This window comes from Eschrichtius robustus, chromosome 7 (assembly GCF_028021215.1).
Source record: "Eschrichtius robustus isolate mEscRob2 chromosome 7, mEscRob2.pri, whole genome shotgun sequence".
Lineage (NCBI taxonomy): Eukaryota > Metazoa > Chordata > Mammalia > Artiodactyla > Eschrichtiidae > Eschrichtius > Eschrichtius robustus.
Window position 1 is genome coordinate 127,669,766 of NC_090830.1, and position 27,715 is coordinate 127,697,480.

At 50.7% G+C, this 27,715-nt stretch overlaps 1 protein-coding gene across 6 annotated transcripts in view; it reads left to right on the plus strand.

Annotated features, from left to right (window-relative positions):
• GRK5 (G protein-coupled receptor kinase 5) overlaps positions 1-27,715 on the plus strand; it is a 219,971-nt gene that overhangs the window by 129,676 nt on the left and 62,580 nt on the right. For 3 of the 6 annotated variants that reach the window (XM_068548645.1, XM_068548648.1, XM_068548646.1), the window contains 2 exons: positions 23,935-23,994; positions 25,200-25,312. In XM_068548645.1, coding sequence (XP_068404746.1) covers positions 23,935-23,994; positions 25,200-25,312 — 173 coding nt within the window. Of the gene's footprint in view, positions 1-22,249; positions 22,309-23,934; positions 23,995-25,199; positions 25,313-27,715 lie in introns of all 6 variants that reach the window. The other 3 variants (XM_068548647.1, XM_068548649.1, XM_068548651.1) reach the window with 2 other exon arrangements.

The window sequence follows — 27,715 nt, forward strand, 5'->3', positions numbered from 1 at the left end:
AATAGTTCCAAGGCTTTATAGAATCAGAGTGTCTGGGCCCAGAATTTTATATTTTGAAAAAGTTCTCCAGGGAACATGGTCATTTTAGACAATATCTGGTCAAAAATGGCCCTGCTAGGGTGGTTTCTGCCTTATAGGAACCATATAGGACTGGAAAGTTGAGCTTTGAGTCTCATCTATGCCAGTGCCGACCCCCAGCTCTTCCACTGGTCGGTGCCCTGTTCCTTCCACTGCTGTCAACACCCAGGTTTGAGGCTCTGAGCCCTGGACTTTAGACCATGTTCATGGCTCATGCCTTCTTGATTTCTGGGGTCCTGTCTGATTTCCAAGGTTGGGCTAGCTAGAGCCCTGTGTGCCTACCTTCCTGATGCCCTGCAGATCAGCCCCTTAACAATGCCTGGATTTCTACTCCCCGCATTGCCTGAATCCAACTTCAGACAGCCTTTGGGCTCTTCCAGCTCTATCTTTCTTCTTTGATCCCAGGATTATTTCCATTTGTGTCTCAGGACCATCAAGAGAAAAGAGCCAAGAATAGAGAAAACTACCAAAAATAAAAAGCAAACAACAGGGCTTCCCTGGTGGCGCAGTGGTTGAGAATCTGCCTGCCAGTGCAGGGGATGCGGGTTCAAGCCCTGGTCTGGGAAGATCCCACATGCCACGGAGCAACTCGGCCCGTGAGCCACAATTGCTGAGCCTGCGCGTCTGGAGCCTGTGCTCGGCAACGAGAGGCCGTGATGGTGAGAGGCCCGCGCACCGCGATGAAGAGTGGCCCCCGCTTGCCACAACTAGAGAAGGCGCTCGCACAGAAACGAAGACCCAACACAGCCATACATACATACATACATACATACATACATAAAAAGAATGTAAGCAGACAAGAATAGCATTAAAAAAAGAAATAAAAAATTAAAAAAAAAAAAAAAGCAAACAACAAAGCATAACCACAACCCTCTATATGCTTCAGCATCTGGCAGACCCACCCCAGCCACCGTTGGTCCCTTTTCTCACAAGTTTTCAACACAGTCTATGGGAGGATTTGTCTTCTCGTGTGGGAACGCTTCTCGCAATTGACAAAAGGAGAAAGGCTTTGCTTGACCGAAATTTGCTCTGCCAGCTCTCTCTTTTGCAATGTACCAGTGCTGGGCTGTCTCATGGTACCTCTAAGGCACCGTCAGAGAAGACCCAGCCCGGGACAGGGAGCTTCCACCCCCGCCGAAGAACAGCTTGTGGGGGAGGCCAGGCCAGGGGAGGAAACATTCTTAACAACGAGTGAGGTGTGAAAGGGGCCAAACAGAGCCTGGAGCCCAGGCGGAGCGGTGTGATGTGAGATGCCTTGCCTTGTCTAAGGCAATGAAAGTGATCTATGAGTGATTTTTTTTTTCCTTTTAAATGACAGAGCAGGGCTGGGTAAGGAATAGCGATTTGGCCATTTTGACCATAAATGCAGGTGAAACATATTTATGCTCCAAAGAGAAAGCAACAAATGGGATACAGGGTGGGCTGTGGCCTTCTGCTTACTCTGGGCAAATTCCCTGGAGCCCAGCTCGAGACCATCTCAGCACAACAAAGGGGTGCCTTCAAAGGGACCTGTGTGGAGTCCGCATATCTGTCCCCTGGGAGATAGAGGCTGAGGTGGGACCTGGGAGCGTCCCACTGTGCCGGTTCGTGCTTGGGGTCAGAGGGATGTTTGGAAAGGCCATGGCTGCAAATGGGGAATGGCGGGGGGAATGTTCCATTCTGCTGCACACCTTGACCACCGCCTCCTGGATTCCTGCCCCTTGGGGGACAACATCAGAGTGTGGATTGACGTTGGCTTGGCAGCTCTCCAGAGACCTGCGTCCCCATGTGCCATGAAAATTCTGACTAAAGTTCATTCAACGCTAGCAGTCCCCGTGCAAACTCAGCACCCCCGCTGGCCCCCACCATTTACTGCTCTGCACGCGTTTCTCTCCACCCCTCTCCCCCCTGCAGCCCTCACGGCCCTGTGATGGCCCTTGCTCCTCCTTTGTATATCAGGCCTTCTCCGTGGTTCGTAACCACGCCATCAGCAGAGTGATGGGCTGGTGGGGGGCACACTTCTTAACTCGGCTACCTTGGTCCCATGGGGACTGGATTTTGGATAAGGTGTTGAGGCAGCCTCCTGAGCAGCTGGGCAGCGTCTGCTGAGCAGATTCTGGTCCTCTTGGGGTGACTGCGTCAATCAACACCCCAAGGGCTGAGGCCTCAGTGTGGAAAGTATGCAAGCCTTGGACGATGCCACGGATGGCCTGGAATGGCTTGGCCTCTCCTTCCCAAGGCTCCAGCTGATTTCCCCATCGTGTGGAGGAGAGGGAGCAAAGGGCCAGCGCGTCCCAGTTCCTGGAGCACCAATGAGTGTCGCCGGGCCAGGGGTGTGGCAAGGGCTGGGAGCATTCTGGGGCGGCCGCCCAGGGGGCATGGCTGGCCCTGGCCGGGATGCTGCGCCCACCTCAGCATCTGGCCGTCACTCCCACATGCAGCAGGAACCTCGTCCCCATTGCTCAGCTGGGAAAACTGACTAATGGTGCTGGGCCCGGGCCCATAGCAGATGCTCTGCGGACAGTAGCTGCTCTGACCATGTGGTTTGTCTGGGGTTACCCAGGTGGCGAGTGGCGGGGCCAGGACAACCCGTGTCCGTCTCCCACCCCAGCCCAGCCCTCCTGCCCTGTAGCCTGGCCGTCTTCTCCTGGTCTCTCAGTGAGCCAGGCAGGGCAGAGAGAGTTAGTACCCCATTTTACAGACCAGGAAACTGAGGCCAGGTGATTCGTCAGAGATCACTGAGCCTGGCATTGGCAGAACTGAGCTTCAAACCTCGCTCTTTTGCTCGTACACCTTGTATTAGTCCGCTCGGACCATGACAAAATGCCACTGAGTGCCACGACAAAATAAGGCTGAGTGGGTTAAACAACAGAAATGTATTTTCTCACAGTTCTGGTGGCTAGACGTCCGAGGTCAGGGTAGTGACAGGGTTGATTTCTGATGAGGGCTTCCTTCCTGGCTTGTAGACGGCTGCCTTCTTGCTGTGTCCTCACATGGCCTTTCCTCTGTGCAGAGAGAGAGCGCGCGTGCAATCTCTGGTGTCTCTTCATCTTCTTCTGAGGACACCAGTCCTTGGATTAGGACCTCACCCTTATGACTGCATTTAACTTTAATTACCCCACTAAAGGCCCTGTCTCTAATACAGCCACATTGAAGGTTAGGGCTTCAACATATGAATTTGGGGGGTGGGCACAGTTCAGTCTGTAACATACCCTGAGCCCCTTCCACTCTTGTGGGGCCCCCAGATCACACCAAGAAATGGCTGCTACTGCACATCAAAGGAGTCATTTGGAGTGACTGATTGTGCAGGAGCCCCGGCAGAGGACAGGGGCAATCTGAGAAGGCTTCCTGAAGGAGGTGTGTGTGTGTCTCTCTGGGTCTGTGTGTGTGTGTGTGTTTTTTTAAAGCACTGTGAACACTTGCGTGACCAAGATCAGGTTTAATTATTATTATTATTATTTTAATTTTTATTTATTTATTTTTTGGGGCTGTGTTGGGTCTTCGTTTCTGTGTGAGGGCTTTCTCTAGTTGTGGCAAGCGGGGGCCACTCTTTATCGCGGGGCGCGGACCTCTCACTATCGTGGGCTCTCTTGTTGTGGAGCACAGGCTCCAGACGCGCAGGCTCAGTAGTTGTGGCTCACGGGCCCAGTTGCTCCGCGGCATGTGGGATCTTCCCAGACCAGGGCTCGAACCCGTGTCCCCTGCATTGGCAGGCAGATTCTCAACCACTGCGCCACCAGGGAAGCCCCTCTGGGTGTGTTTCTGTGTGTGTATACACTGGGCTTGAGTAGCTGGCCCATTTGGGAATCTGCCTCATTTCAGGGCAACCCCGCAGGTAGTCTGCCCCTTCCCCCCAACCCCGTGATTCAGAAGAGCTTGGCTATTTTCCAGGAACAACTTTCTCTCCATGGATGTGGCAAGAGGGGAAGCATCTGGTCCTTGCTTGGTCCAGCAAGGCAGCTGTAGCTTGATGCAGCCCATCAGGTAGCATTTCCAGGTCTTTAATGTGGAAGGGGATGGAATTCCAGGTGGGCAAAGAAGGGCAGAAGTCGAGCTGAGAACCTGGGAAGCCCTCCTTCAACAGAGAGAGACATCTGCAGATTGGCTGCTGCATGTGGCAGCCAGCCCCGGCTGCTGTGGTCCCAGCTGCTGGGGAGTGTGATCTTTCTATAAAGAGGAGCCTTGTTAGGATGTCATCACCTGCAGGAGCCCCTGCTGTAAGTTCTCTTGCCCTCCTCACCCGGTGTCTGTCCTCCCTTCTCTTAGACTCAGGCCAGATGTGGCTGATGAAGGAAATCCTCGCTGCCAGGTTTAGAAATGTTAACTTTCTGCAGTGTCTGTGTTTCTGGAATGAGGGCGGGGTTCCCAGGACAGAGGCTTGGGCTCGTGCACCAGGTCCTGTGTGGAGTCCGGAGCAGATATGGGTTCTGTGTGGGGTTGTAGTAGGTACTCAGTCAGGAGGCTGGAAAGAGTGCTGAGGAGGCCGAGGGAGGCCGAGGGAGGCTGAGGAGGCTGAGGGACTCTGCTCTTTCAGTGGAACTTCCTGTTTCTCACGTTTCCTCTATAAAGACCACAGTGCCAGCCCTGCCCCAAAGCAGAGTGTGAGCCTGTCCATTTTGGGTGTCTTTGGCTTCTCTTACGTCTGTGCCTCGGCTTAGCACACCTTGGCCCTTGCTGGGCTCTGAAGGTGTTGAGTTGCTTCTTGGAGCTTAAGCCACAGCCCGTCTGAGAGGGAAGAGGCCCCTCTTGCAGCTCCATGTGAAAGTGCTTGAAGCTTTCGCAGCCCCGTTAATTAAGAAGATGGAGTATCTACCCTCCCCTGTCTCCCACCCCTTCTCTCCTTCCCCTGCACCTGGCGCAGGGACCTTTGCTTGGGTGACGCTCCCCTCCCTTCCTCCCTGAGGGAGGCCCATCGCTTCTCTGGTGGGAAGTGGTGGCTTCCTCTTGAGGGTGGGAAGTGGTGGCTTCCTCTTGAGGGTGGAGCAAGTTGCTGTCCTCCCTTCCTCCAATTCCCAAGTGTGAGTCTCTCTGGGACAGCAGAGGGGCCTCCTGGGAAGCCTCCTTCCCCCCAGCGCTCACTGGGAGCATAGGGCCTTAGGAACCAAAAAGACCTGGACTCAGGTCCCAGTTCCCCCACTGCCGCTGTATAACCTCAGTGAGTTCCTTAGACCAGCGGTGTGTGGTTTTCTGTTCAGCACTGGGGGAGAAGTCTCCATCCCCCAGGGTGGCATTAAGAGCGAGAATGGAGTCTTCAAGCCTGGGGCTCTGTGGGTGCTGAGCACATGGGCAAGAGCTCCCGTGTGAGTGGTCCCTGCCCAGGTGGGGGATGTGAGCTGATGCCCCTCCTCCCATTTATCACTCTGGCCTTGGCTGATCTCTAACTGCCTAGGTGGGGAGGCCTCATCATCAAGATTAAAACCATTCCCTCGGGGACTTCCCTGGTGGCGCAGCGGGTAAGACTCCATGCTCCCAATGCAGGGGGCCCGGGTTTGATCCCTGGTCAGGGAACTAGATCCCACGTGCATGCTACAATTAAGAGTTCGCATGCCACAGTTAGGAGCTAGCGAGCTGTAACTAAGGAGCCCGCCTGCCGCAACTAAGACCTGGCACAACCAAATTAAAAAAAAAAAAAAAAAATCCCTTATTTAGCAAGCCCCAGCCCTTGTCCATTCGTTCATTCATCCATTCTCCTGGTTCTGAGAACCTGCCCTGTACCAGGCCTTGCTCTGAGTACTGGGGAGCACAGCCAGGAATAAGATAGCAGGGCTGGCTCCTTATTTCCAGACGAAGCTGGGGAGGGGCACTAACCAAGCCATCACCCAAGCAGATTTTTTTTTTTTTTTTGGCTGCGCCTGGGGGCATATGGGATCTTAGTTCCCTGACCAGGGATCGAACTCGTGTTCTCTGCATTGGGAGTGCGGAGTCTTAACCACTGGACCGCCGGGGAAGTCCCCCAAGCAGATTTTAAAGGTCACCTGTATTGAGTGCCAGAGAGGAGGGGTGACAGGGGCCCAGCTCTGGGTGAGGCTTGAGGGGATTCAGAGTTGCAAGGCAGCCCTTGCCTTTAGGAAGTGTGGGCACCAGCTGTAGGCTATTCCCACTCTGGGCTCTGTGACCCTCAGAGGCAATCAGACTGCAAGGTCAAAGTCAATATTTAAAAAAAAGGAACGTCAGTTCTTAGGAAGCCCTTAGTAACCCTGTATACAATCTTGTGTTTAGCCACTTACTTATAGCCGGGGGCCAGAGGCCACCTGGATGTCTGCCCCTTGAGTGCATGGACATCACCCACCTTCCTGGCCCTTGTAAGAGAGGCGGTGCCATCCCAGGTGCTGGCATGGCCATCTGGGGGTTGCTCCTTGCCCATGCCCTTCAGGAACCCCAGAGACACTTGAGCCTGATGTGGCCGGGACGAGGCAGTTCGCACAGCGCCTGTATCTTGGGGAAACAAATGTGGTTCCCAGTGTGCTGCCTTGAGTTCCTGGAACCAGAGTGTTTGTTTTATGTAATATACAGCAAAAACAGTTCTATTGACTTCAGAACCTTGCAGCCTCCAAACTATAACTTATTAAAATACTGGATTTTTTATCCAGTGGATAAAATGTGGATTACCCAGGATATCGCAGGCACAGAAAGCTAAATTGTGTTTGACAGGGAGAGAAAATGTTCTCCATTTCAGGTCACCATTTTTTAAAAAATTTTATTTATTTTTTTATACAGCAGGTTCTTATTAGTCATCCATTTTATACACGTCAGTGTATACATGTCAATCCCAATCTCCCAATCCATCACACCACCACCCCACCCCACCCCGCCGCTTTCCCCCATTGGTGTCCATACGTTTTTTTCTCTACTTCTGTGTCTCAGTTTCTGCTCTGCGAACTGGTTCATCTGTACCATTTTCCAGGTTCCACACATATGTGTTAATATACGATATTTGTTTTTCTCTTTCTGACTTACTTCACTCTGTATGAGAGTCTCTAGATGCATCCACGTCTCTACAAATGACCCAATTTCGTTCCTTTTTATGGCTGAGTAATATTCCATTGTATATATGTACCACATCTTCTTTATCCATTCATCTGTCAATGGACATTTAGGTTGCTTCCATGTCCTGGCTATTGTAAATAGTGCTGCAATGAACATTGGGGTGCATGTGTCTTTTTGAATTACGGTTTTCTCTGGGTATATGCCCAGTAGTGGGATTGCTGGGTCATATGCTAATTCTATTTTTAGTTTTTTAAGGAACCTCCATACTGTTCTCCATAGTGGCTGTATCAATTTACATTCCCACCAACAGTGCAAGAGGGTTCCCTTTTCTCCACACCCTCTCCAGCCTTTGTTGTTTGTGGATTTTCTGATGATACCCATTGTACAAGTCACCATTTTTAAGGGGCTTTAAAAAAAAAAATCTATTTATTTTTGGCTGTGTTGGGTCTTTGTTGCTGCACACGGGCTTTCTTTAGTTGTGGTGAGCGGGGGCTACTCTTCGTTGCGGTGCACGGGCTTCTCATTGCAGTGGCTTCTCTTGTTGCGGAGCACGGGCTGTAGGCACACGGGTTTCAGTAGTTGTGGCACACAGGCTCAGTAGTTGTGGTGCGCGGGCTTAGTTGCTCCACGGCATGTGGGATCTTCCCGGGCCAGGGCTTTGAACCCATGTCCCCTGCATTGGCAGGTGGATTCTTAACCACTGCGCCACCAGGGAAGCCCCCAGGTCACCATTTTTAGAACTGAACACATGCTTTTTGAGATTTGGGTACCTTAATTCCACCAGGGAAACAGTTCTCTATTTGCTTAAGTCCAAGGGCTGCTAGAGGACCATGGGACCCTTGGAGCCTTATTACAGCACCGTGGGTCATGCCAAGGGAGGTCGGGTGGGTACATCGCATTTGAAGGGACACCTCGGCCTCCCTCTCAGTGGCAAAGGAACATCTGAAACTGCCTGATTTAGTAGATGAGGTTCAGGTGGGTGAACATCAGTTCCACAATTAATCCCTCATTGGCTGTGTGTGCTCAGCTCTCCCCTGGTTGGGCAGTGAAGGGGGTGGGTTTGGGGAATTGGCAGGAATCTCCAGTGGCTGCTGCTTATAATAATGTTGGATAGACAGTATTGATACTTACTGAGGGCCTTCCACCTGACAGGCACTGCACTAATAAGCACCTTGGTTGATCCGTACCTATGAGGTAGGTCGTATTGTTGTTATCTCTATATTAGGTCCAAGAAAGTGAGTCTCAGAAAAGCTCATACAGCTATTATGTGGTTGGATCAAGCAGAGTATAGGTTCGGCTGCTATAACAAAGACCCACCTGAATGCTGGTTTAAACAAGGTAGAAGCTTATTTCTCTCTCATGGAACAGTGCTTGGGTAGGGGTTTGGGGCTGCTGTGGAAGTTCTATCTTTGTGGCTATTTAGTTCCCAGTCTCTTCTGTCCTTAGGTTGTTGCCTGCATCTACATGGTCCAAGATGGCACCCCACATGTCTGCATTCTAGTCTACGGGAAGGGGGACATGCCCTTTCTCCTAAAGACATAACCCAGATAACTTGGACCTTTTTGCTCATGTTCTATTGGCCAAAACTTGGTCATATAGCCACACCTAGCTGCAAAGGTTGTTGGGAAATGTAATCTTTCTTTTTTTTTAAATTTTTTTTCTTCTAATTAATTAATTTTTATTTATTTATTTTTGGCTTTGTTGGGTCTTCGTTTCCGTGCGAGGGCTTTCTCTAGTTGCGGCGAGCGGGGGCCACTCCTCATCGCGGTGCGCGGGCCTCTCAGTGTCGCGGCCTCTCTTGTTGCGGAGCACACGCTCCAGACGCGCAGGCTCAGTAGTTGTGGCTCACGGGCCTAGTTGCTCCGCGGCATGTGAGATCCTCCCAGACCAGGGCTTGAACCCGTGTCCCCTGCATTGGCAGGCAGATTCTCAACCACTGCGCCACCAGGGAAGCCCTGTAGTCTTTCTTTTGGGTGGCCATGTGCCCGGCTAAAAGTGGGAGATCTATTACAACAGAAAACATGATGAATGGACATTGGATGACTGGGATGAGTCTAGGTGGTGTACAGAGTTCATGTCCCTTACCTGTCCACCACCTGTCATCCCCGAGGAGTTCAAGGTCAGCTCCAAGGCAAGGAGCCCAGAGCTGGACCGTCAGCTCCTTGGGTGCTTATGGTGGTGGGTGTTTCTGCCGATCCCTTGATCCTCTGGGCGAGCACAGCGCAGGGCAACAAGTAGGTGCTCAGTAAATCAATCTTAAAGGGAGAGCAGTAGAGAGGGGCCTGACCTACCAGATCCAGCCCCAGCTAAATATGATGAGCACATCTGGATGTGAATTATAAGGGGCCTGGAAACTGCAGTGACCAACTGCCAGGAGGCAGCTGGGCCTAGAAGGATTCCCTTGCAGGGTGGAGCTCCCAGCTGCTTTGGTTGGGACCACAGAGAGGTTCAGGGTATCCTGTTGGCTGCCCTGGCTTAACCCCGACTTTGAAGACATCTATGAGCTGTGCTTCCAGACTGGAAATTCGACTCCATGCCCGCTTTGGGAGGAACTGGCCGCTTTGAGTGGCTTCTCCCCTAGCGGTGGTCTCTTGGGCTGTGCCCTGTACATTCCTGATTCTTTTCTGGCCACACGGAGGTCTGGGTTTGTCAGCTGCTGGCCCCTGGTTTGCGAGGAAGGGTCTCTGCCTCTCTCCCTCTGTGCTCCAGCTGCCTGCTCGAACTGGCCCTGACTCAGCTAGAACAACCTCTCAGAACCCAGGCCCCGTTCCGAAGTCCTTGGAGGGCTTTCTGAGACGACACACTGAATGTGAGGAGCTGAGAGCTCTCTGGTCCCCGTTATTAGTTACACCTTCTGAACAGAGCTTCTCTCCACGCAGGTGCTCAGAAGGGAAAATCAGTGAGCGTCCGAGGTTCCAGGGTGGGATTTTTCAATCATCTGAACCTTGTTCTTGGCAAGGAATGATGGAAAACGAACAGCCATTATAGGTTACGTTCTTAGACCATTTAGAAACAGAGGTTTCACCACAATGGTATTCTTTGATCATCCCAATGGTTTTTTGGTCTTTTTCGCAGTTCTCTTTCTTGTGCTGAGTAACTGAAGAGGATACCGATTAGTCTCGGCATCAGTTAAATATCTGTCAAAACGTCTGTTCAGAGCCTGGCAGTCAGAGGGAAGAGAAAAAGTGTTCCCAGAGAGCGGTGTTCAGGCTGAGACGGAGCTTACGAGGTCTAGACAGTTATAAGATATGTGGAACTCTTAAAAAAGAAAGAAGGGAAGAAAGAAAAACATGTGTTTTGGCTTCTGCATGCTTCTATTCTGTATTTGTATAGCTGAGAAAGCTTTAGTTTAAAATAAGTGGTATTTGGCAAGAAGTGTTACTGCCTGCTGACAAATTGATTGTGCTCTTTTACTGAGATGAAAATGCAGGAGGCATTTTGCTTTTTTTCCCTCTTGATGATTAAAAGCATCTACTTGGCTCCACGCAGAGATGGCCCCTGAAGATTTATATGAGACACCTGTGTTGTATCCACCACCAGCCTTCAGGCTGACAGAAGCAGCTACCCTGCATGGTGTTCAAAGTGCCAGGTCCTGGGAGGGAGTTTTGACAGGCTGGACCGGCAGTCTCTGTGTCAGACCTGGGTGGGACCCTAGGGTGAGGGTCTTTGAATTTTAATCAAAAACTTCCCCTCCCTGTTCACGCTGAGCCAGGGCCTTAGAGCAGCTGAGCGGCTAAGCAAACCCTGCGGTGATGAACAAAACCAGACCTTCCCCTACCTGGGCCTCAGTTTCCCTGTCTGAGCAATGAGGGCATCACACTGGCTTTCCTTCGGGTTTTCTTCAGGGTCTGTGTCCCTGCTCCCTCCAGCACGCCCTTCCTCTGCCCTGTGATTTCGTTATAAAGAAGGAGGATGCCAGCGTTGGGAAGAGGCTCCCTTTCCCATGTGGCAGATCCATTCATTCACTTGACCCAGCCCAGGGACAAATTAGAATGTAGCCAACAGCTAGCAAATTGATGAGATAGGTCGTTAATCCATTCATTCATTCATACTTGTGCACTCAAATATTACTGTGCCAGCTCTATGCCAGGCTCTGAATGGGGAGCTGGGCGTGCAGGGAACAAGGCAGCCTGGGCCCTGCCTGCTCCAGGTGGGGGTCCAGTCGTGTCTGGATTCCCCTCCTGTTGGCTTAAGGACTTGCCTCTATGTCAGTCCTAGCACAGGAATGTGCTGTGAAGTTCAGTTCTAACAGCCTATTTAAAGCCAAGCATTTACTTTTGGACACCCAGGACTTTAAGATTTCTACCTTCAAAGAGCAAGGGATTTGTTTTGACAAAGGAAGTGTAAACAGGATTCTAATGAATAATATTTCTCATGGCTGCTCCTGCTTTAATCAATTGTATATTTATTGGTGATCTCATAAGTGTCCAGACTGTCCCAGGCTCTGCTGGGGATGCAGAGAATTTACAGCTCAGCTGGGGATGGATGGATGTGTGTGTGTGTGTTTGTGTGTGTGAGTGAGTGAGCGTGAAGGCCAACTCTGAGGACAGTGGCCGAGGGAATGACACAGCACGAACGTTACTTGATCATAGGTGTGGTGCTGGCCGCAGAGCTGAAGGAGCTCCAGGGAGGGGGCGTTCCGGAGGAGGAGGGGAGAGAAGGGTATGCTACGTCATTCTCCTTTGCTGGCCCGGCTGGCGGAGCGTAGCTGTCCGGCTGATAGCCAGCCCCTGAGCTGCCACGGTTTTCCCAGGCCTTAGTCTCTGGAGGCTGAGCCCTGGACTCAGTATGCAGAGCAGTCCTGGGCCTGTGGGAATGGAATGACAGGTCATGGGTGCGTCCAGGTTACCAGGGTGCCTCTCTCCCCCGTGGACCCCCGGAGTCTGCCAAATGATGCCACTGGTGTGACGCCATCCACCTTTCAGGGTCCCAGTTCCCCACCTGCTGCTGCTGCGGATTCCCTAGAAGCTAAGAAATGCAGAAGATCTGTTCTCTTTTCAGGAAGAGCTGAGTTCAGATCTCCTCTCCACCTCTTGCTAGCTCTGGGACCTTATGCTAATTCCTTCTCAGTGCCTCATTTTTTGACATCTGAAAAATAGGCTGATAATAGCCTCTATTTCGTAGATGCAAGAGAAAAGCACGTGAAGTGTGTCGCGTGGTGCCTGGTATACAGCAGGCGCCCCATTCTTGTTAACTGCTATCGTTCAGTTATTATTATGACGCATCAGGTGGCGAAGTCGGAAGGTCACCATCTGATCCAAAAGTCATGTCTTTCTGAAAACTACCGTAGCTAAACTCTATGAAAATTCATGTCTAAAATCCCGACCCTCCCTGGGCTGTAACTCAGCTAAGTGAAGTCTGAATTGAGGCTCTGCCTCTCTCTGTTGGTTTCTGCTGAAGCAACACGCCTCTCCCCTGTTTCTCATCTGCAGCCTGGGTACCAGGTGAACTGTGCGCCTGGGAATATGTTCGTCTCTTCCCGACTCTAGCCCCTCTTGGGTCTGGGGCTAAGCTAAGCAAAGATGGCTTGAAGGAAGGAGTTGGCATGGTGTCATATTTCATTACCAGAGACCTGGATCGGGTAACAGTGGGCCAAGCCCTCCGTACGCTGTTCCTTGGGGAAGCAGAGTGCAGGTGTATCACACGGCTGGTCTTGTAGGAGCCGTGACGGGGCAGCTGGCGGAACTGGACGTGTATCTGAGAGAGGCCTCCAGGAGCACAGAATAACTGCCACCAAATATTTGCCCTCTCTGTCTCAGGAATAAGGACTAAGGGCGGGTATTACAGAAAGACAGGTTTGGTCTCAAAATAAGAATGACTTTTAACATGGTGCTGATAAAGAGTACTGGATACCTTGTAGGTGAAGTGCTTACTGTCCCCAGAAGGGCACAAGCTAAGGTTGGCTAAGCCACTAATGGGGATCATATCCAGAGGATGGCGGGGTGGGGGGGTGTCTTTGGAACCTGAGACATCAGGACTTTGGGGAGACCATCAGTTGCTTCCACCTTCCCAGGCATTCACTTCTTAAGCCGCTTTTGGCCAGCACAGCCATGAGCCTCGCTAGGCCCTGGCCACTGGCCGAGGAAGAAGCAGGACTGCCTCTGCATGGAGGTTGCTGTTTGCCTTGGCCCCTGCTTGCCCAGCCACTTCCTGGCCCTGCCCTCCTGTGGCTTTTGCTTCATTAGCTCAGAGACCCAGGTAAAGCCAGGCCCCGGGGCCCTGGATGGCACAGTGGGCACAGCCTCCGAAGCTGCAGAGCCTGCACGCCTCCCTGCTCTCCTCCCGGGCAGGCTAGGGCAGCCCACAGTAAGGGTGCGTCAGGCGCTGTCATCCAGGCTTAAACTGGAAAAACACTCGAGGAAGACTGACGCCTAGAGAGCGGGGGTCACGGCCCCGGGGTCCCGCAGCAAACTGGCAGGGCTGCAGTGGAAGCCGGGGACCCGGCCCACGGAGCAGCGCACTCCCCTGGCCCTCGGGAAACGCTGCTGTTAAGCCCCAGCTCGCTCTGCTCCCGCTCTGGCCACAGCGCAGGTGCAGGAGAGGCCGCAGCCGGGTGGCCTTAAAGACCTCAGCAGTCGTGAACCCTGCTTGGGGCTCTGATGCTGGAGAAAGGCCGTGCCCTCTGGTATCTCCATCCCCACCAGGCTCCTGCCTGTGGACACACCCAACTGGGAGGCGGGGACATTTACGCTCCCCTAGTTCATCAGCTTCATTTTGTAAATGGGGAAACCGAGGTCCAGAGAGCAGAATGATGGGTCTGAAGTCGTACAGGGGTCAGAGGAGAAGCTGGAGGCAGAGTCCAGCCCCCTGGCCCCAGCCCCATGGCCCTGGCTGAGCTTTCTGGAAGACAGTGAGTCAGGCAGGGCCTGTGTTCAGGCCCGCCTCGCTTCTGGGGGCGAGGCCCACCACAGCTGCAGCAGACGGCCTGGCCCAGCCTCGCCTCGGCCTGGGCACCCAGAGCCCTGCAAGCCTCACGGGTTCTTTTGTTAACCTTAGATGGAAGCCCTGCTAGGGACAACTCTTCATCATCTAGTTTTTTCGGGGAGACCTTCATTTCTGGCAGATTAACCACTCGGTGGCGGGGGGAGGTGTCGAGGCGGTGTGGGCCTGGGATTTCTACTCCCCAACTTGGAGGCTTATGGCCTCCACTTCACACTGATTTGTTCATTTGTTTTGTTTTATCTTCATTTGTTTTACATATACACCTGCGCTCTTGCTTGGCCAGGCACTGTTCCAGATGCTGGGGATAAAATGATGAACTAGACCTTGGAATCTCCTGGGGAGCTTTAAACACTACTGACGCCATCTCCAGAAATTTGATACAGTTGGCCTGGGTGTGGCCTGCATGTTTCAATTTCTAAAATTGCCTGTATCCACATGGAAATTTCTTTTCAAGGAGGAAAAAAGCTTGTAGAAAGGATGTGGCTCTAAGCCGATGGTTGTGAGCAGAGCCCAAGTGAAGGGAGGCCCCAGGTCATTCACCATCCACCAGGCTTTCCCAGGTGCCGGCACCACAGTGGGCCCGGTTCCAGCTCCCGGAAGGCTCTGCCGCAGGCCCAGCAGGGTGAAACGGGGTTCTGAGCACCCGCCTGTGACCCAGGCCCTGCACCCCAAGGGGGACATGTCTGGCGGCCACAGCTCCTTTGCTTGCCAGGGCCTTCTTAATCTCAGTGATCCTACAGCCAGCTTTTTAGAATAGTTGTTTTCCCCGCATCTGTAAAGATTTAAAATCTTAAGAAATAGAAACCACCACAGGTCACACACATCAGCTGTCTCCTTTTTGCCTGGCATTTTCAAGAGCCTCCACTGCTGATGAACCAGGTGCCTTTTCTACGGATGCCTCGTGGCTCTCACCCTCCCCCCGTGCTCGCGTGGAAGGAATGCTTACAGTCACAGAGTGGGGACTTTCAGCCCGGGAGAGGGCTGAGAGCCCAGTGGTCTGGGCCTCTCACGTAGAGATGGCCGGTAAAAGAGCCAGGTCTGGAACCCAGGTCCCAGTTCTGTCCCCAGCTCTTCCACCATGCCGGGCATCCCAGCCACTGCCCCACAGTGTCCGTGCCTCCCTGGCCATTCCCTGGGTCCACCTCTACCACCCCACCCCTCCATTTACCCACCGGATTCTTCGTCCCATTCTCACTGCAAGGGAATATCTAAATTCTTTGCTTTTCTTGGCTGTGAGGATAAGAGAGAGGTCACTGCCTGACTCTGGGGCCCCATCACTGCCCAGAGGGCCCTGTGGTGACAGCAGAGGCTTGACATCCTTTCCAGCTCAGCCCCCAGGCTGTTCCTAGGCTCCAGGTATCTCCTGGGCTTTGACTGCACCCAGTGGATTCAGGGCAGAGACCTGAACCCTCACAGAGAGGTGGGGCTCATTTGGGCGGCTGCATGGGTCCCCCGACAGGTACACTTCCACCCACCCCTCTTCCTTTCACAGATCCACAGACCAGACCCTCCTTTCCTCCCCCTTCCCCACCCCCGTCCCCACTTCCCCCACCTGGCAGCCCAGGCCCAAACACCCTACAGCTCAGTGGTTTTTACATGTGACTTGTCCAGGTGTCACTAACCTTTATAAGACACAGCCTTAATAGTTTTGATCCTACAGAGACACGTGACAAGTACAAGACATTCAGTAAAACTCGAGACCAGCAGGAGGGCAACAAAAAGCACAGGAAGATGGGGCTCGGTTTGGGTGTGTTTGTGTAATGTGCCATGTGTCATTTTTATTCACATAAAAACATCTTTCTTGAAGCAATAGGAACCCACTCGGCTGTTGCTAACCAAATACCAAATGTTTCCTTTTTCCTCTCCTGCTCCTTCCAAGAGGCGGGCTGTGAAGAATTGCCGTTATCCGTGATGCTATCTTGCCTTTCAGAGAGCCTTTTCCTCAGAGCAAACGCCCGGATGTTTCTTCCAGCTTTGGCAGGAATTTTTGAGAGAAAGCTGTTTTCAAATCCCTTTTCTGTCTCTGTCTTAGACCTGGAGTACGGCAAAGGGAGGGGCTCCAGGCCTCAGTCTAATCCTGTCTCCTCCAATCTGTTTTCCTCAGTTGCCTCAGGACCTATAAGCACCCCTGCCCCCAACGAGAAAAAACAACAAAACCTGGTATTTTGGTGAAACGGTGTTAAATAAGATAAAATGAAAGAAAAGAAAAGAAGGCTCCAGTTGGTAGAGAGATGGCTCCAGGAACCAGGAATCACTTTTGGATTAGCTCTCCCACCGCCCCCGCCTCCGTGTACAATAAACAAGGGCTCCCGTGTTAGCATTTCCATTTCCTCAGGAAGCTGCCTTTCTTGCTCCTACTTCTGAAATGGAATGTGCATTTTCATTGGCCCAAGTTCAAGGAGTGCCTAGGGGCAACAATGAAAAACCGGTCCCAAGCAGGTCTCTGTGGTCGGTGGTCGACACCCCCTCCCCCAGAGCCGTGACTTCTTGCTCCCCATCCTCTGGGGATTGCCGCCAGATGGGGAGGGAAGGGTAGGGAGGGAGGGGTGGCGACCTCCCTCACTTGGGTTTCTGGCCATGAGGGGAGCCATGCTGTCCCCACTGCCTGAGTTCTGGCTTTCAGTTGGGAAAATCTGGTGACCCTCCAAGCATCCGCATACCAAAGGCTCTTAATTAAGAAAGTATGTTCCCATTTCATGTCACTCGAAAAGAATGAAAACAGTGACAGCATTTATTTATCTTCACTATCAATATCATTCCTGTTTCTAATTCCACTGGGGGTTATGAGTCTTGAAGGAACTGACTGTGGGTTGTGAGATTTTAACCCCAGCCATGTGCTGTGGGGATACATGTGTCTTCTCTCTGAGAGGGAGGCTTAGAGCGAGGAGGGGAAGGGCCACAGAGCCCTGGCCTCTGCCCTCCTGGAGCTCAGAGCCAATGGCTCTCTCCGGGAGGAGTGGCCTTTGCTTTGCCTTCTTTGGTGCTGATACAGTTGTCCCCCTTTCACTGGCTACATCCCATTTCCTTTCTGAATCTTCAGAGAAGTAAAAGCCACCACTTCTTGAGTCTTATAGAGGAGAGGTGATGTCCAAATGGCTACCATTTGTGAGGACCCACTATGTGCTGACACTGGCCTGGCCACTCACGTGTGTTGCTGATCCTCTGATTGCCCGTGTGATGCGTGAGGACCTGGGCCTCAGGTTAAGGGATGTCCCCAAGACTAGATAACATGTTAGTCCATTTGGGTTGCTGCAACAGAATACCACAGCCTGGGTGGATTTATAAATAACAGAAACTGGGGCTTCCCTGGTGGCGCAGTGGTTAAGCGTCCGCCTGCCAATGCAGGGGACATGGGTTCGAGCCCTGATCCAGGAAGATCCCACATGCCGCGGAGCAACTAAGCCCATGCACCACAACTACTGAGCCTGCGCTCTAGAGCCCACGAGCAACAACTACTGAGCCTGTGTGCCACAACTACTGAAGCCCATGTACCTAGGGCCCGTGCTCCGCAGCAAGAGAAGCCACCACAATGAGAAGCCCACGCACCACAACAAAGAGTAGCCCCCACTCACCACAACTAGAGAAAGCCCATGCACAGCAACGAAGACCCAATGCAGCCAAAAATAAATAAATTTATTTTTTTAAAAAAAACAGAAATTTATTTCTCACAGTTCTGGGGGCTGGAAGTCCAGGTGCCACTTCATAAACGACCATCTTCTCTCTGTGTCCTCACATGGCAGAAAGGGCAAGGGAGCTCTCTGGGGCCTCTTCTAAAAGGGCACTAATCCCATACACAAGGGCTCCACCCTCATGACCTAATCACTCCCCAGGCCTCTCCTCCTAATACCATCACAATGGGCATTAGGTTTCTACGTATGAATTTGTGGGGGGACACATTTAGTGTATAGCAGGTGTCCTTCACAATGGTCCTGAGGTGTGGGTACTGTCAATGGCTTATTACAAGAACAGGCTAGGAGACAAGAGGAAGCTCTTGGCAAACACCCAAACATCACAAGGTGGCCCCTTGTCTTGTTGTGCCCTCTGTTGGTTGACAACTTAAGTGTCATGCCCGACCTTTAAGGTAGGCTTGGCTGTGCCTGAAAACTTCAGGCCATGTTTGTTGCAAAAATGCATATGTTGGCATGCTTTGCACATGTATTCTCAGGCAGTTACCTTCATTACCAAGTAAATTTACTTGCCAACCCCTCAGATAACACTGCTGATTCGTGTCCCCTTGTGCCTCACCTCCTATCCCCAAGCAAGCTATCACTTCTGACCATTTTCTTTAAGCCATTCTCTCTCTCTCTCTTTTTTTTTAAATTGAAGTATAACTGATTTACAATATTACGTTAGTTTCAGGTATACAGCAAAGTGATTCAGTTACATATATTTTTTCAGATTATATTCCATTATAGGTTATTACAAGCTATTGAATATAATTCCCTGTGCTCTACAGTACATCCTTGTTGCTGATCTATTTTATGAGTAGTAGTTTGTATCTGTTAATCCCACACTCCTAATTTGTCCCTCCCTCTCTCCCTCTCCCCTTTGGTAACCATAAATTTGTTTCCTATTGTTAACGAGTCCAAGCTTGCTCTGCTCACCTGCAGGACAGGCCAATGAATCAGAGATGAGGTGTTGAGACAAGGAATACGACTTTATTCGGAAAGCTGACAGACCAAGAAGATGGCAGACTAGGGTCTCCGATAAACCATCTTCTCAGGGTTTGCATGCCAGTTTCTTTTATAGCACAGAGAGGGGGAGGAGACGGGGTAGGAAAGTAAAAAGGCCATACGTTTTGCAAATATCCCCTGGAATGGCCAGCCTGGGGGTGGGGGCGGGGGGGGGGGGGGAGGGGGAGGGGATGTGTTAATTTCTTCTTTCTTGCAGCCATCCACAGGTGGGCGGGGTCAGATTGTCTCCCTGTGAGCTGAACAGAGGCACTTTGGTTTAACATTTCAGGCAGAGGGGCAGGGTTCCCTGAGGCAGGCCATTATGTATGATTATAATAACAAAAGCAAGGGAAAGCAAAGGTTAAAGTCAAAGAAACAGATCAGACATGGAGTCCGATTTAGCTCTTCCCTGTTACACTATGTCTGTGAATCTGTTTCTGTTTTGTATATAGATTCATTTGTATTATTTTTTAGAGTCCACATACAAGTGATATCATACAGTATTTGTCTTTCTGTCTGACTTACTTCACTACGTATAATATTCTCTAGGTCCATCCACGTTGCTGCAAGTGGCAATATTTCATCGTGTTTTATAAGCCATTCTCTTTTTTAAAAATTACTGTGGTAAGAACATTTAACATGCGATCTACCCTCTTAATAAATTTTTAAGTGCACAATACAGTGTTGTTAACTACAGACACAGCGTTGTACAGCAGATGTCTAGAACTTAATCATCTTGCATAACTGAAACTCTATATCCATTGGACAGTAGCTCCCCATTTCCCCCTCCCCCAATCCCTGGCAACCCCTGTTTTACTGTTTCTATGCGTTTGACTATTTTATTTAAAAATTTTTTTCTTTTTTTTTTTTTTTTGGCCACAACACGCGGCTTGCGGGATATTCCCCGACCAGGGTTTAAACCCATGCCACCAAAGTGAAAGCCCAGAATCCTGACCACTAGGCTACCAGGGAAGTCCAAGTTTGACTCTTTTAGATACCTCATAAAGGTGGCATCATGCAGAATTTGCCCTTCTGTGACAGGCTTATTTCAATTAGCATAGTGTCATCAAGACTAACCCATGTTGTCACGTGACATGATTTCCTTCCTTTTTAAGACTGAATAATATTCCACTGTATGTATATACCACATTTTAAAAATCCATTCATTGGTCGATGGACATTTACGTTTGTTTCCACATCTTGGCTGTTATGAATAGTGTCGCAGTGAACGTGGGAGTACAAATACCTCTTTGAAATACTGATCTTAATTCTTTTGGATAAATACCCAGCAGTGGAATTGCTGGATCATATTAATTTTTTGAGGAACCTCCATACACTTGAAGCCGTTCTTGAAGCCTCCCTGCAGTGGTCACAGATCTAGCCCTGAATTCTTGCCCTAACACACTTGTCCCAGGCTTGTCCCTGCCCTGTGGCTTCTCCCTGCCCCTCCCCCCAGCCTCTGGCCCTATTTCTCTAGCTTTGACCTTCTCCTCCTTCCCCAGCACTCAGCCTCTCCCCTGCTGACAATTTGCATTGACTTTGGCGCGCCCATCACTCCCATTCCCATGCTCCAGCGAGCCCTCCCCTGGGCCCCTCCCCTGAAACCCATCCAAACCAGGAGAGCAGTGTGTGTGCCCCTGCAGCCGGGGCACTTCCGGCAGCCCTGCGTGTGCGGCTTTGTTTGTGGCTGCCCTGCCCTGTCTGTGAATGTGCCTCCCTCCTGCCTGGGCTGGTAAGCAAACTGCTGGGACAAAGACAAAGCCTGCGGAGCCTGTCTCCTTTAAGGGGTGCTCCCCACACCCCACTGCGAGAGGGCCTGGCATGAAGTGCCCAGAAGGGGCTCAGCCAGTGTCTGTGAGCTTGCTAAGGGAACGTCGGTTCTGTCTGAGGCATGGCAGGAGTTCGGTGTGCTGCGGGAAGGAGTGGCAGTCCTGTCTTCCTGGGCCAGCCGTGGGCGTGCTTGGGAGGCGTCAAGCCCTCGAAGAAGCAAACGACATGTGGTTTCCTTAAAGCCAATTCAGTTTGGCTTCTCACCAAAGCAGGATCCCAACCACAGGGGCTGCGCCCTGCCTGCCCAAAGGCCAGGGCTTGAACCACAGGTGGGAATGGCTCCCAAGCCAGCGACCTCCTCCGTAAATGTCTCAGGCTCGTGGCTCCCACCCCATTTTTGTCCACCTTCCCATGCACTGCACTTGAATCATTTGTGCTCTAAAATCATTGATGCCTCAGTGGGACAGTGAATCCATTCCAGTCTCCTTGGACTTGGAGTCCAGCCCTTTCCTGTCTGAGCCCAGCTGCCTTTCCAGCACATCTGCCCCCCATCCTCCTGGGTGCTGGTGGGCCCTAGCCTTCCCTGGGGCAGTCTGCCCCTTGATCCAGGGCACTATAAGTTCAGAGCTTATAATGGGCTTTCTGGACCCCCTTTTCCGTCACCTTCCTCTGGACATGCTTCAGTTTTGTGTCCACCAGACCAATGTTCCTGCAACCGAGGTCAAATGTCACATCACAAAGACCACACCCCTATTCTTGGTCTCAGCTGACCGCCAGCTGTTAACTCCAAGCCTGTTTCTGGATCCTTAACCTGCCAATGGGTATGAGGTGTGTCTCCTCCCACCCACTCATCCACCCCCCCCCACCCCCAGGTGTTCAATTCAATAAGAGAGTCTGAAAATTGAAGGAACCTTCTAGTATCAAAAAGAGACCTTGGAAGAGAGTTTGTTGAATGAATGAAGGAACCAAAAGAATAAGGCTAGAATGATTAGATGATTGGTGAATACTTTGGGGGCAGGTAGCCTGATGCCCCTCATATCTTACGTAACGACAGACTCTTTCTGGCTTGGAAGGAAAGATCAAAGAAGGACGTGGCCAAAAGCAGGATTTTCACATTCAGAAGAGCTGGTGTGTATGTTTGTGTGTAGACCGTGCATGTGTGCCTGTAAACACAGCATCCCAGGGGCCTCCCAGCCTGAGAGAGAGATTCAGAGACAGGGAGGACCCTGCCCCTCTGTGCTGGGTACTCCTCCCCACTAACCCAAACAGGACACCCTTGGGAGAAGGGCTGTGGGCGGGGCCCTTCCAAGCTGTATTTCTACAGCATGGCTGGCTTCCGTAGAAACCGACTAGAAAGGACCCGCTCTGAAGACGCATTACAGAGCAACTTGTGCTTTCAACTTCAGTGTCCTCTGACTTTCTTGAAGTGACCTGCCCCTCGGACTTGCCCTTGACGCATTAAGAACTTTGATCTGCGCCTCTTCCGGTCACCTTGATCAAATCCCAAATGCACATTCTTCCTTCTGTGGCCTCGTTCTCCATTTCTAAAGGAATTGCAGACTTTGCACTTTGATTTTAGTGGTGGTGGTGCTTCCTCAGAGGATAAGCCCATTTATCTTTATTTAAAGCTGAGAAAACATCCAAATAGATGATTACTGATCCTCTTCTTTCTTCCTGGGCTTCCAAGGCATGGCTTTCTTGCCTGGGATCCTCTGTACAGCTGGGAGAGGCACGGAACGGAGGTGCTGACAGCTTGTGTTGGAATCACATGGTGTTTACTGTGCTGTGAGTTTATAACGGCTTTGTTTCCATACTGACAGCACACGCCATATGGAGAGAAAAAATCCTGTCAGATGAACCCTTGAGGAATCACAATATGGTACATGAAATCTCATAATTGCTTTTGGAAATGGGGGAGGGCCCCTTGCTCAAATCACATAAGCAATGTGGCGCTCTCTGCCATAATTGAATAAAATGGGAGTTTCACACAAGGTAATTTCCTTTGTTCTGCGTTTGTGCTGGGGAAGCTCAGCTGACTGGGGAAGGACGGGGAAGTTTGTTTTCCTCTCCTTGGGGGATCAGGCTGAGTGGGAGGTGGTGAGAACTTGCAGGCTGTGTCTGTAGGGCATTGTGCTAACAGGTGCGGGCTCCAGACCTGTCACCCTCCTGGCTCCCTCCAACCCAGACTCCCTCCTGTGGCTGATGATAACTTGACATTTTATTACTGTCACTTGGGATCTTGTCTGCTCACCCCCCCCACACACACACCCCCTTTCCAACAGAATCCAAGATCGCTGAGGGCTGGGACCATGTCCCATTCCCCCCACTCCCGACCCCCACCAATCCTGGCACACGATGAGGTGAGTTAAATGTTTGTTGGAGTGGCTATTCCTGAACCATCTGTGCATGGAAAGGTAAGCTGAGTTAAGGCAATAGTTCAAGGCTAGTTTCAGCCCCCAAACCAGTTGAGGAGGGGGCCAAGGGGAGACTTGCAAGGTGGCTCATCCACTTGACCAAAGTATCCTCTCAAGAGAGAATGAGAAATTTGTGAGTGCCTTCTGATACAAGGTGTACTTAGAACTGGTGGATTCCTACAAAAACCATTCTTGCCCTCAAGCAGTCTACCTGTGAAAGGAGAAATGGGCTATAAAACTCTCCAGCCCCAGTCAGTTGTTCTTTCAGTTGCAAGAGACAAAAACCCAACACCGACTGGCTTAAGCAAAGACAGATGGCTAAAGGTGCAGGCGCTGGGCGGGCCTCAGTAGTCTGCCTTTCGGGGACTCCTGTGATATTCACAGCTCCAGGCTTCTCTTCCTCACTCAGCTGTCCTTCCCTTGCGCTGGCTTCATTCTCCATGGGCTCTCGCTGGTGGGAAAGACAGTTGTGGCAACTCTTGGCTGACCAGTCCTAAGGCCTTGTCATCCCAGAGAGGAACAAGTGTCTTTTCTGGAAGTTCTGCCAAAAACCCTGGAAGGACTCCAAGGCCCCCTGGGTCACATGCCCTGAACCGATCATTGTGGCCGTGAAACGGAGGGCTCTGATTGGCCAGGACTGAGTCACGTGCCCATCCCTGAGGCTTGGGAGGAGTTGCTCCCTTAGGACCCTATGATGGTATTTTACAGACTAACAGAGAGGAGGTTTCCCCAAAGGAAGGGAGATGGAACAGACCAAAACCCCCACTTCCACAATGATAACAGATGGTGTTTATTAAGCGATTCCTTTGTGCCAGGCTCTCACTGCTCCTAAGAGATAGTACGATGACTGTTCCCAGTTTACAGATGAGGAAACTGAGGGATAAAGTGTCAGGTCAGTTGCCCTGGGGCACACAGGCAGTGAGTAGTGAGGCTGGGATCTGAACCTGGGTTTAGCTGCAGAGCCCTTGCTCACCGCCACCACCCTCCCTACAAGTAATGGCTGTACCTCCTGTGGATAAACTCTTTGGGTATGAAAATGAGTGGGCGTGATGGTTCTGTTCCTGTCTCCTTGTTGTTTTCCATATCTCCAGGGGGCGGTTCCTGGCTCCTCCTCTACAGTTGGCAAGGACACAGTCATTCCATCCTCCCAGGTAGCTCTTCTAACTGAGGTCTACCTCACCCTCTTCCTGGTTTCCCCATGAAGTCACCTGAGTTTTCCTGGTGCAGCCACAAAATCAAAGGGCTAATTTTCAGTGCTCTGGAGGGTCTGAGGCAACAGGTCTCAGCCAGACCTTTGAGCATCTTTCTGCCCAGAGAAAGCCTCTTGCAGAGTCATTGCAGGAAGAACCAGAAGGGACCCTCCCATCTTACCTCCAACATGCATCTTCATTTTCGAGAGGAAGACTAAGGCCCAGAGAGGGCAAGTGTGTTGCTTGAAGTCACACAGCAAGTCATTGGCTAGAACCCTGGTCTCTAGGCCTCTGTGCTTTGAGTCTTTCACTGTATTTCCTCTTCAGAACTCTCTTGGCTACCGAGTGGCTGAGGTCTGGTCACATCCTGTCTCTGTGCCTCTAGCTCCTCAGCTGGAAAATACAGGGTTTTCATAGTTTGAAGCATTCTAAGACTGGGCTTTGCTCCAGTTGGGCAAATATGAAATTTTGTTTACTGTATTCATTAGAATATTTGAATTACAAGTCATTTTAAAGTTTTTTCAAATTGCCCTAAATAATGCTCATAAATAAGCTCTTCAGATGTGGTTTGGGCTGCAGGCATAGTGTGATCCAGAGATTCATAACTTCACCAGAGCACCTACTCGTAATTTTCCCAGCTCTGACTTCCTCTGTATGTCAACCTTATCCTCACAGCAGCTTGTTTTGCAGTATCAAGAACACTGCAGCAGACCCTGGCCTCATACCCATGCACCCCAGCACCAGAGGAAGAGGGAGTACCTTGGCTTAGTGTGCCCAGGCAACGTCTGTGGTTCACGCTGATTTTCCTGGCTTGGGTTACATGCCCACCGCACTTATCCAGTCACTGTAACCAAGGAATGTGACATGCTGATCAGGCAGTCAGGGGCAGAGTGATAGATAGTCCCCAGAACTGCTAACATCTCCGTACAGAAATCAGGACATTGGAAAGGGAGTGGGCTGGGGAGTAGAGGCAAGGTCATAACTGGCCCCTCTTTCTACACTGACCTTGAGTCTTCTGAGTCCGCTGAGCCTGGAGGTGGATAAAGGGTCCCGAGAGTTTGCCAATCACCTTGCTCCATCTATCTGAGGCAAGAACCCAGGTGTGGGTTGATGGCTCTGTCTGGCCCTTTCTGAGTCTCACCATATTCTTCTCTTCTTATCTCTAGACAGAGATTACTGCAGTTTATGTGACAAGCAGCCAATTGGGAGGCTGCTTTTCCGGCAGTTCTGCGAAACCAGACCTGGGCTGGAGTCTTACATTCAGTTCCTGGACTCAGTGGTAAGTCCCTTCACTGTGGGGAGAGCCCTTTGGTCCTTTGTGATCAGCGATCGTTTTTGTCCAGAGGAAAAGATAGACCACATGGCTTACGTGGATAAAGAATAAACTTGTTGCTTAGGAAACTGCCAATGCAGACTTTGAGAATGCAGACTTGTCTCCAGGTCATCACCTGCTGCATGACCGTGGGGGGCCACCTCCCACTCTGGGCCTCGGTTGCTGCTGCTTTAACACGAGGTTCTGTCAGTTCTCTGATTCTGGGAGCCTGGGTTATTGTGCAGTAGTACCTAGGAAGTTGGGTGGTTTTCCCAACACCCCAAGGTGTTGGATTCCCAGGCCCCTTCTTCCAGCTGAGAACCCGTTTTCTAAAATTCTAAAGCTTGTGTTTCCTTGTGTGCTTGTTTACTGTCTGCTTCTCCACTAGAATGCAAGCTCCCTGAGGCCAGGGCCCTGGGCTTCCATTTCATCTCTGCCTGGCATTGTGCCCAGCCCATACAGGCATTCAGTAAACGTTTGTGGGAGGAACATGTGTTGGCCATTTCAAGGCAATCTGACAGCTGCTGGCTGCGCTGGCTGCTGGCATACACAGCTGTGACTGATGCCACGGGGACTCCTTCAGATGTGCTGGTCATTCATTGGTTTAACAAATGCTATATTACTCACCCATAAAAAAGAATGAAATAATGCCATTTGCAGCAACATGGATGGACCTAGAGATGATCATACTAAGTGAAGTAGGTCAGAGAAAGATAAATATCATATGATATCACTTATATGTGGGATGTAAAAAAAAATACAAATGAACTTATTTACAAAACAAAAATAGACTCGCAGACATAGAAAACAAACTTAAGGTTACCGAAGTGGAAAGGGAAGGGAAGGGATAAATTGGGAATTTGGGATTAACAGATACACAGTACTATATATAAAACAGATAAACAACAAAGACCTACTGTATAGCACAGGGAACTATATTTAATATCTTGTAGTGGAAAAGAATCTGAAAAAGAATATGTGTGCGTATATATAACTGAATCACTTTGCTATATACCTGAAACATAAATCGCCTATACTTCAATTTAAAAAAAAAAACAAAAAACAGATGCTGATTGATCTGTGTGGGCTTTTAGGACAGGATGTAGGAACACACAGGAGTCCCTCAACACCTGCTTGGGAGGACAGGGCACCTCAGCCTGGCCTGCTGCCCTTTGGGTGTCTATCCAAGGAAGGTGGGCAAGGAGTGGGGAGGTGAAAGGTGAATCATGGTCAGTCATGAAAGGAATGGGGTCATTTGGGCCCCCCTTTCCAAGGCAGGGGGCCAAGGTGCTGTTGTTTCCTAGAGGCCCTAATGCCATCATTGGCTGCAGCCATCCTGACCTCTGGCTTGGTGTCAGGGACAGCCCTATGGGGCCCAACTTTCTGTGTCTGCTTCAGGGTCTCAAGGTGGATCTCTAGACCCACTGGCCAAACTGTCCCCTGAACTTCTCCACCAGAAGTCACATGGGCCCCTTGAAGTCAACACATCCTTAACAAACTCAGCACCCTCCCCTAGCTCCCCACGGCTACCAGCCCTGACATGTTCCCTATTCCAGTGACCAGCACTCCTCCTTCACCCACCCCCGAAATATTTGCATTGTTCTTGACCCTTCCCTCTCGTCATTCCGCACCCAGCCCCATCAAGGACCATGTGCCTGGCCCCTTGACTTCTCCTAGCCCAGCTCCCTTCCCTCTACAACCTCTCTCCTGGTCTCCATGCAGGCTCTCGCATGACGCGTACAAGTGATTACCATAGTTCTCAACCTCAGCCGAGCAGTAGAAACACCTGGGGAGCCTTAAAAAAAATACCAATGCCTGAGCTGAAGCTCAGACTCATTAATTTCAATCTCTGGGGATGGGGCCTGGTATTTTCATAACTTTTTATTATGGAAAATTTCAAACTATAAAAAGTAAAAGTCTACAGAACAGCATAATGAGCCCCCATGCACCCTTCACCCTGCTTCAACAATTATGGATTCAAGGCCAACCTTGTTTCACCCACATCCTCCCCTCCGGCGCATTTTGCAGCTGATCTCACTTATGTCATTTTATCTGTGAACATGTCAGCATGTATATCTAAATGATGAGTGCTCTTCAACCAAAAAACCACAATACCATTATCACAGCTAAAAAAAATAATTCTTTGCTATCATCACATAATCAACGTTAATAATCAAATATCATCAGTGTTCAAATTTCTGATTTTCTCATGCTTTTTGTGAATGCATGTCCTAACAGTTTATAACCATCTCCAAGAGCATCCCATAGTCTGAATGTTGTGTTCTCACCCCCATGTGTCATTTAATAAGTTCCTCTGTATTTCTTGTAAATTGCTCATTGAATCTAGAAACTTGGTCAGATTCAGTTTCA